We start from the raw sequence: 9,948 nt of genomic DNA on the forward strand, positions 1-9,948 counted from the left end.
TTCGGATCCCATGGATGGGGTGTGGTTGGTGATACATGGTCTGTCGACGTTATAGAGGGCATGGATATGGGGTGATAAATGGTGAGATTGAAGGAGAGATGGTAGCGATACGGAGTAGAGAGTATGGTAGGACTGCCTTGTGTCTCATCTAGTCTCAGACTGAAGTCTTGGAGAATGAAAATAGACAATTCCTTTCAACGATGGTTTGACCAGAGCCCATGGGGAAGTTGAAGAGGGACCAGTGATTTACCTGCTACGCTCGGTCTTCTTTTGGGTCAGCGCTGTATATCGACGGGTGATGGTCGTTCCCATTACTATCTATGGAGTAGTACCTGCCTTGTAGCTAAATATATATTCGAATGATTTACCTATGCCCCGGGTTGGAGATAGATTAAATATAGATTAAATGGTATGGGGTTTCCGTAGAATCCTTGTGGCACGCGGGACGAAGGAGAGACAAGCTCAAGATTTACATAATGCATTAGTTCCTGTCAAGATGAGCTTGCGTACGCAATCTGGCAACTGTCATCGTTATATGGGTCTGTTAGATTACATCATATTCAAACTAGATACATAAAGGTAGACGGAGATTTGCAGATCCCAACTCCCTGCGCCCGATGCTCATGCTCATGCTCATGCTCATAGTTCATGTTCATGGTCATGTTCACGCTCGAAGGAAAAAGAGAGAAAAAAAAAAGATACAATAGGCTTTGGCTTGGTATACTGATCTTATAATATGGAGATGGATCCCCCCCTGCTTAACACTCCTGAATCCAGTTGTTCAGGTTCATGTTCTTGATCACCGTGGAGAAGTTGCCCGAGCCACTGAATTCACAAGCCTTGTTCTTCTGCTTCGTCGAGACGTTCACCTCGTTGTTGGTTTCATCGCCCTTGGGATACTCGATGTGAAAGACCGGCTTGTCCTTGTGCACGAAGGCGGCGTACGTGTCGCACTCCTCGTACTGCGCGCACTGCTCGTTGACGCTCCACTGCATCTTGTTGATGACCGAGGAGATGATATCACCGGCGTTCTTCAGACCGATGGACATGTTGCGCTTGTGCGACTCGTCGGCCAGCCAGTTCATAAACTTGGCCGAGTCTGCCTTCTTCAGGTCCAGTCCGTTCTCGTTGTCGTATCCGTCTACATTGTCCGGGTCCACGCCGTCACAGCCCTTCTCCACCGCCATGTCCAACCGGCCGATCATGACTTCCTTGACGTTGTCGCTGCGGATATCGATCCACTTCTCATCCGGCCAGCCGTCCATGACGCTTCCGAGACTCGACTGCTTGAACTTGCTCTTGTCCGGGCGCCAGTTCTCGTAGCTGCCGGCGGAGAAGTAGCAGATGACCTTGCGGCCCTGCTTGTGGAGGTCGTCGATGGTCTCCTTCTTGTTGGTGAACAGGTCGATGTCGTAGACGTCTACGTCGTGCGAGGTGTCGTTGAGCGGATACAGCAGCTCGATCTGCCAGGTGGTGCCGGCCTTGGGCTTCCATTTGACGCTGCCGCTGGTGTTGTTGCCTCCCCCGCCGGTGGTCGGGGGCGTCTCGTTATCGCCGCTGTCGCCTTCGTCGTTGTCGCCGTTGTTCAGCCCTACGCCGAGTCCGACGCCCAGACCAACGGCAAGGGCGATGATGGCCAAGAGAACCGAGCCGATGACCAAAAGCTTTTTCTTCGTCGACCAGGATTTCCAGCCTCCTGCCGACTGACCCTTCAGGGCCGCCTCCTCGAAATTGCCAACCATCGCGCCGGATGGATTGAAACCAAGTGATTGATGGAGTCAAAAAAAAAAGGTAGCAAAAAAGAGATGAATAAGTGAACGAAAGACGAAGGAATGAACGAATAGATGAACGAACGGATGGAGGTGGCGAAGCAATTAGTATAAATTAAGGCAAGACAAGTGAATAGGATAAATTAAAGAATAGAAGGGTCGAGTATAGAAGAGAGTCCAGAGAGAAGAAAAGTGGGTAGCGCTGGAGGGGCGTATAAGAGAGAAGAATGAAAAGGGGAGAGCGACAGGGCTGGCCGATCAGGCGATAAGATAAAACCGCCGAAGCACGTTTGCTACCGGCCTGCGCCACACCCCCAATTCCAACAATTCCCCCAGGATCGCTCAGGATCGAGCCTAGGATGAAAAGCTTCGACTTGTTGGTTACACCACTTTGCCTAACGTCTCATGCGAATGGAGCACTCGAATGAGATCAGGACGATGAGGGCCAAACGGAACAAAGAGAGGAAATGAGAAGACCGAGAGGAAGAGAGGCCGACACGGAGGGAGACGGCGAGATACGAGTCCAGGGAAGTTTGTGCAACCCCAGATTGCCTCGAATCCAGGCGATCTGCAATGCGACCCTACCAGGCCAAAACTAGAGGGTCCAGGAAGAACGCGGAAGCCTAGCGCCAGACTATTGCCATGCGCCACACCTCCGGCTCGGTTTCTGTCTTCTTTGACGCCGGAGGGGCGTGCAATGATCCTGACTAATTAACGGAGAGACTCTTCAGCTGGGCCTGTGGCTGGAACAAGTCTTCTGGACCGTCGAGTGGCGGGCTGGCAGCATGGATGACCTCCTGATTCTTGCGTGATGTGACACCTTCTAGGGACTAGGCTAGGGTTGGCGATTGCTAATTTCTCCCGACTGCGACGAAATGATGAGACTCTGCACTGCTAGTCAGAATGGCGACGTCCGGTGTACGGCCTCGGCCATCTCTAACCAAACCAGACTTGGGGCTGAGCTCCCCCTAACGATGCAGAAAATGCAGGAATAACTAGGGCCGAGGGAAATCCAGCACAAAGAAGGGAAACCAAACTCTGACAGCCAACCACACGGAGGCCCAAAAACGAAGGAGAAAAAGGACCAGGTCAGATTGAACCCGTTGGGCCGCTTTCTCGAGTTAGTGCCAGAGCGATGGGGCCTGGAACCTCTTTTCAACTTTCGATCAGGACCTTCTACGGGGCTGGAACCTCGCCAATCGAAGGCAATCGGATCAATCCAATCCACTCCGTCCACGGACACTAACCGCTAAGTCCCGAGATGTCGCCGATCCCGTACCTTACGCCGTACCGAATGCCCTGCGTACCGTACCCGCGTATCGGTACATGCCCGCGTATTGGCAAATGAGGAATACCGCCGGGTACCGTACCTCCGTCCCCGGCGTGTAACTTGCAAATGCCGCGATACGGCGCTAGTTTAGGGCTACGCGGGATCTGCCACCTTTCGCCTACATTATCTCAACCGACTTGTTCTCGGCTCGCCATCGCAGCACTTCGGCATGATGCCTCGCGCTGGCCTCGTATGATAGCGGCCTTGGCACTTTACCACACACGGCTGCGGTTTGGGAAAACGAGAGCCGCAACGTCATGACTCGTCGGATTCCGGTGGCCTCTTCTTCCTGGTTAGCTCGCCCACGCTAGTTTTACTTCGCGCCAGGGATTTGATCGCTCGGGTGTGTCCACTTGTCTCGGACGGTCTACGGATATGGGACGGGAAGAAGCAGCAAAGAAGGATTAGAGAGAGACACTGGGAAAAAAAGAGAAAGAACAAGAAAAAGGACAAGAAAAAAAAAAAGACAGCAACGGACCATGGACACCGAGGAGTTCCCATCCTGATTTTCCACACCCTCCCCTTGCTCCACTCCCACGTTTTGGTGGCGGCCGTCGCTGTTTACACTTTCTCACTCTAGCGCGACCTTTTCCAACGAGATACTTGGCATGCTTACGGAGTATTCTACCTCGATTTGTCACCCAATCATTTCCGCATCCCCGTCCGTCGCCAGACATTCCTTGCGGAAAACCCGTGTGAGATGTCAGACTCGACCTGAAAATTTGATGCTATGCAATCGGCCGGAAGTCTCTTCTCTCACGCATGAAAAAGGCGAGAAAAAGAAAAAGCTAAAAAAACTAACAAGTAAAGCCGACAGGCAAGGAAGAGTCATACTGAATCCGATCCAGTCAGACCCCGCCAGCGCATCATCCCCCTGGCATCTTTGGCTTGAAGCTTGTCCTGCAGCGATGTGCGTCCGCGGTGCCAACGACAGCGCCTCGCTGGACATGTATCCGTAAGTCCGTTCGCAAGTCCGTTCGCTCCCAAGACCGCGGGGAAAGGGCAAAACTGGCGACCAAGGGGATTTGTTATCCTTTCCAGCCCGGTCTAGTCCCAGCCCAACGCGACAATTGAGTTTGGATTTGCCTTTCCCCCCATCTCTCGGGCTGCATTTCGTGTCGTTTGCCATCTCCCGTCATCTAAGGTTGGGCGGGAGAGGGGAAGATCGATATGAATACGAGCCATGCGAGGGGAATTTCCATGGCGCGCACGCCCTCGGAATTCAATGCCACACAAGCAATGGGTCGGTTTCTCCGAGTACGAGTCAAGTCGAGAACCGTACTCCGTACATGACATGGCATGGGCATGGCATGGCATGGCAGGGGGGCGGGAAGAGCATTTCCTTGGTTCTGTGTTTTTCTGCTCTTCTTTGTGCGTTAGTCCGTGTTGATGGGTGTTTTTTCCCCCTTGGGATGTATCGGATGCACAGCACACCTGTCATATCATTTCATATCAGGTCATGTCACGTCGTGGGCCCTTCGGAAAATTAATGAAACCCATTTACCGCTTTCGGACGTGCCAATATGACCTGGCCGGGGGTGCGCTTGGCGTGGGATATTACGGAGTATAATCACATATTGCCTACAGATTAACGATGTATTACTACCTACCTACTTTAGATAGATGAGAGTAAGAAAGGAAAGCCGTACACACCGAAATTCAGCCGAGACATTGCTCATTTCCCTTGAGTTATACGTGCATTATTAATCCCCGCCAGCCAGTGTCATCCATGCTAGCGCGTTCATTCGCCGACATGGGTATATCCCTAGGGCTTATATGTTTGTGTCACTGCCTTGAGCTGTTATCCGTGCGTCATGACTACGTATGACTGACGTTGGCCAACGTGGCCATGGTGGGCAGGAGAGGAGATGGTTTGCGGGGGAAAAGGATGAGATGTTATGGGAGAAAGAAGTTGGATGTTGGAGTCATGGTCTTGGGTGCATTTGGTGATCCCTATGCTTATGCGAATCATGAAGGATTATACGTCTGTCGGGGTTTGAGTTGCTTCAGGTACGAACGAACAAGGGGCTCTTTGGGGCGGGGATCGTCCCCGGAGAAATTACTTGTCAGACAGACAGGAAAGTCAATTGGTACACGTCAAAATATAACTTTGAATTATGTATTTCACTATGTAGTAGAAAGTCAAAATCCGTCGCTCCATGTGATACAACACTCGCAAAAAACAATCGGTGGCATTCCTTCATGACAGCTCTCTATTCCATCAATAAGCATTAGTTATTATGATTTTTTCTCAGAGCTAGCATAGTTTTGTTGGTTGCCCAGCGTGCCTAGGTGTATAAATCGCTCACGATAAATTACAACGCAATAGGAGTGGACAGAGTGAAAGTGACTGGGGAGCCGGAGAGCTTGGCCCAGACGGTCAGAGGGTCGCTGCCGAGCTGCTCGGTGGCGAAGCTCTGGGTGTTGGTGGGCGCAACGGGGAAGGTCACCGGAATGGGGACGCTGCAGGTGTTGCTGTTGGAAGACACCGTCACACCAGTAATCTGGTGGTTGGCAATGGTGTACTGGAGAGAGTAGTTGCATGCGTCGCGGGTGTAACGCTGAAGGAAGTTTTCAGACATCTAAATAAACAACTGTTAGCTTCGCAGGGTTCTTCAAGAGGGAGGGACCAGGTCGGGGCAACGTACCTCCTGGTGGGTGACGGTGACAATGGGCCACTTCACCAGACGAACAAATTCCTGAACCTGGGTCTCAACCCAAGCCTGCATGATCGAGTATTGGCCAGAGACGCCGTTGACAGTGATCGGGGTGGTATCGGCGTTGCGAAGGTTGGCCTGATGGAACATGTAGGGATCCCGGTGCAGACCGAACAAGTGACGCATGGTGTCGGCCTTCTCCGTCGCAAGCAGGTCGTTGAAGTCACCGCTACCGGCAGACGTGTCAATCCACTCCTGGACGGTGCAGTCAGGGGTATCACAGTTGTAGTAGATACGGGTGGCCCAACGCGGGTTAACCTGCATGCCATCGAACCCGTCGGAGTCGACGGTGGTGAAGTAAGGCCACATGTCGTTGGCCTTGTTGAGCAGAGGAGCACGGGTGTTGTCACCAACGCAGTTGGTGATACCGTTATCCCACCAGGCCTTCAGGGCATCGCCGTTGTGGAGACCGGTGATGGCAGGGGGGATGATGCCGTTGTTGGTCCAGTACTTGGCCGAGGTAAAACCATTCTGCTTCAGCCAAGCCTGGTTGTAGGAGATCTCCTTGTTGACGTCGGAGTTGGTGGCGTTGTTCTGTTCCAAGTGGGTGAAAGTGTGAGAAAGATGGCCAAACTTATCGCGGTTCTCGGGGTTGGTCATCCAGATCAGGAGATCATCCAACTGAGTGCATTCCGTGGTCCAGCTGTAGGAGTTCTGAGTCGAGGGCCAGAGGTCGGTTCCGGTTCCCAGGGGCTTCTTGAATTCCATCTCGGTGTCAGGGGGCGAGTCGTACTCAATACCGCCGCCATTGCAGAGAGATTCGCCGTTGGTCTTTCCAGTAGACGCTTCAATGTTACCGTTACCGTTGTGTCCCAGCTCAACCCAGTAGTTGCTGCCCTCGTTCATCTTGGCGTTGATGGTGGGAAGCCATTTAGCGATACCATCCATGTCAGCAGTGGTGATACGGAAGTTGACTCCACTGGGCTTGTAGATTTCAGTCTCCAAGAACACATCGTCGATCTGGGTGTTCAGATTAATACGACGATGTCCCACGAAGAGACCGCGGGTCATCCAGTTGATCCAGGCGTGCTGCAGATAGTTGGAGGTGGCACTCCAGGCCGTGTCGAAGGAAATGAAGAAAGCCATCTGCTCTCTGCCACCAAAGTTGTTGATGACGGCAGCGGTTGACTCTCCCGACGTCACGGAGTTAGCGGCAAACTTGGCGATTTCCTTGGTGGTCGTGGTGTTGCTGATGGTAGCCGGGTAGTGCCAGAGACCCTGGGTGCTGACGCCTGCACCGGTTCGCAGTCCGGCAGTGGGGAAGTCGTCGACATTGGAGAAAGAGATCAGCTGTTCGACGCCGGAAGCACAGCATCCGTCACCCACGGCAGAAGCGCCGAAGGAGGGTCCCGGGAAGACATCATATTGAACCATACGAACGCCAAAGTCAAGCTGGTAGGCGTACAGCTGGTTCCATTGATCGGTCGTCAATGCGCTCTGGAAGCCTCGGGTGCCACCATAGTCATAGCTGACCTCGCCAGCCACGACAATACCCCCGAAGTTTCCGCCGGAGGTGGTGTTCAAGTCGGGCAGGCTGGCACCGGCCTGAGGAACCAACAGAGTGGTGAACGGGATGCCGTACGCGTTGAGTCCCGATGATGCCACGCCGGCGGCCGCCGTGTCCCTGGCAATAACCAGGATGTTACCAGCCACGGTGCCCTGCGCAATCGGCGAGGCCGAAGGCGTGACACTGGGAATGATGCTGGACGAGGTGAGAGACATCGTGCGAGATGGACTCACAGGGGTACTAGAAGACACAACAGTGCTAGAAGACACCGGAATGCTAGAAGATACCCGAGTTCCGGAGGACACCGAAGCACCGGAAGAAACAGTGGAGGAAGAAGAAGCAGAAACGAACGTGCTTGCAGATGAGGTCGAAACGAACGAGGTTGAGGCAGAAGATGTAACGAAGGTAGATGGGGCCGAGACCAGGGTGGACGAGAACGAAGTGTCAACCGATGAGGTCTCAACAAAGGAAGTAGTAAACGAATGCGCCGACGAAGTCACTCCAGGCAAAGCGGTGCTGGTCACCTCCGTAGAGCTGGAAGCAGAAGTCCGCGATGGAGGCACAGGGGCAATGACAGTCGGAAATCTACCGGGCCAAACACCTGGGGGAGTGGTGCAAGTTATAAGGCCGAAGTAGCAGCCAACGCGCAGTACCCAGAGAGGAACCATTTGAATGTGGTCCAGGGGGGCAAATAATAACGAGACGGCCAAAGATACAACAATCTGCAGGCGAGGAAGGGTAACGAATGACAAGGTGGACCTTTTCCGATCCAACCACGATGATGCAGCAGAATTAGACTGGAGATCGTCGTTTGAAATGCGGTCCCATTCACATTATGTAGGTCTATTTATGCTGGTTGGGAGCCAAGAATGGAAATTTTCAGGGCTTATCGTTCCACACGCCAGCAGGAACAGTCACATCCAAGCCTGATGGTTCCACCGTCCGATCAAATCGACAGGCCTCATATCGGACCCGGACTTATCCTACCCCTAGCAAACCGAGTCTACCGGCAAATCGACAGGTTGCCAGCGCCTCAAACGGCGGCAAGTTTGGCATTGTCCATGGCAATATCGCCCGATGGCTTGGGACGGTGGAAATTGGTCCGAGACCTTTTCCTTGTTTTGTTTTGCTTTGATCCTCTTCTGCAGGGAATATAGGACATCGCGCCCACGGATCCCGCGCTAACTACTTCGTAGCCGTTGAAAGGGGGGAATTTAGACGAAAAGGAGGCGAGATGTCAGAAAATAATCGCCCAAAACCCGGCATTGTGGGACGAAATCCAATGAGAGGAACGACCCATGCCAAGGGGGAACAATAATGGGCGAGGCTGTCGGAACGAAAGGCACGTATCCATGAACTGATCCAGGTGATTTGATTGATTCTTCAATGAACTAGGGACAAAGTAGTTAGGAGAAAAAAGGACTTGATAAGTTGGTTCGTCCAAAATTAGAGTCGCTAAGATCTTGGAAGGTCGGGAAAGAATCGATGAAGGGATGCGATGTGGGGTAAAAGTCGATAATAAAGGAGGGTGGAAACGAGTCAGTGGGAGTGACGATGTTTGATTGGCAAATTGGTTGCACAACGCTCGCTGGCCGAGGCAACTTGAGGCAGACGGAGCGACTAAGAGAAACCACGGAGGAAGAGCGCCGGCGCCGTCCGTATCGACTAGTATCGACCGTATCGACCGACGGCGGCAGAATTGGAAATGCGCGATTTGGGGAAAACCAACGTATTACGCGGGTCGTAATACGGTCCGGTAATCCCAGACGGTATTACAGGAAGAGGAATACCGGCTACGCTGTACCGCACCCTCATTTTCTTTTCTTTTCTTTTCTTTTTTTTTCTATTTTCTGCTTTGTCCATCTTCTTCCCCCGACGCTTTTTCGGTCAGCAACGCAGTCCATTCGGGCAAAAATGCAAGTCCACGATTCTCTTGCCTCTGGTCGGACTCCTGCCCCCAACGGGGGTAACGCCGAATCGTGGCTCGGTGTCGCGGGCTTTTGCACAACTTGCTCGCGTCGCCCCCCCAGAATGGGGGTTTGCGAGGCAGGCGTTCTTCCTGATGATCGTCATCATCGTGGTCGTGGTTCTGATTATGATCTACGCTGGTCAAGGCCTGTCAAATGATGTACTCCCTCATGGTTCTACAAGAGTATCGCTTGACCCAAACAAATGAATCAGCATCGCTTTACTCCGTACTAAAAAGCATCATCCATCGCTGTTCCATGGAAAGTGCCACGCTGTCGATGAGGAGCCTTTGCCACTCCCATGGCTTCTGCCCGAGACTTAGTTTTGCCTGTCATCCATTAAGTTTTTTTATTAGACTCAGACAGTCCTAACTGCTTAGCGTCGAACTAGTCTTGCAGGTTTTGGACCTGCTCGCTATTTTTGTCCCGTTTACTGTCGGGAGCGCCGCCACAGACCCTAGACAGTGTGGTTCCATCTGAATCAGACTGGAGAAAAAAAAAAAAAAAAAGAACCATTACGAGAACATTTAGTGCTGTCACCATATCACGACCATCTGCAACTAAGTCAGGACTTACATCCTTTGCTTTTAGAGGTCCAAGATCGCAGAGGCTGGCATTGGATGATTGATCGTCCTTTCTCTTGTTGAACGCCAGCCAA

General features: G+C 52.4%; 3 protein-coding genes across 3 annotated transcripts; 1 reads left to right on the top strand and 2 right to left on the bottom strand.

The window, feature by feature from the left end:
• Window positions 1–687: 687 nt before the first annotated feature.
• Window positions 688–1,796, bottom strand: P170DRAFT_434365 (endo alpha-1,4 polygalactosaminidase). Its single transcript, XM_024848698.1, has one exon. It carries the CDS (start codon window positions 1,740–1,742, stop codon window positions 759–761), a length of 984 nt encoding a protein of 327 aa, XP_024707948.1. The 5' UTR covers window positions 1,743–1,796; the 3' UTR covers window positions 688–758.
• Window positions 1,797–5,414: 3,618 nt separating this feature from the next.
• agd3 (putative extracellular serine-rich protein) lies at window positions 5,415–7,538 on the bottom strand (the record flags this gene model as incomplete). Its single annotated transcript, XM_024852954.1, has 2 exons — window positions 5,415–5,681; window positions 5,748–7,538. 2 exons carry the CDS (start codon window positions 7,536–7,538, stop codon window positions 5,415–5,417), a joined length of 2,058 nt encoding a protein of 685 aa, XP_024707949.1.
• A 58-nt stretch (window positions 7,539–7,596) lies between these two features.
• Window positions 7,597–7,959, top strand: P170DRAFT_472537 (uncharacterized protein; the record flags this gene model as incomplete). The annotated part of the gene is made up of 1 exon (XM_024852955.1): window positions 7,597–7,959. The coding sequence occupies one exon, from the start codon at window positions 7,597–7,599 to the stop codon at window positions 7,957–7,959; it is 363 nt and encodes a 120-aa protein (XP_024707950.1).
• Window positions 7,960–9,948: the final 1,989 nt, after the last annotated feature.

This window comes from Aspergillus steynii (assembly GCF_002849105.1).
Source record: "Aspergillus steynii IBT 23096 chromosome Unknown P170scaffold_2, whole genome shotgun sequence".
NCBI lineage: Eukaryota > Fungi > Ascomycota > Eurotiomycetes > Eurotiales > Aspergillaceae > Aspergillus > Aspergillus steynii.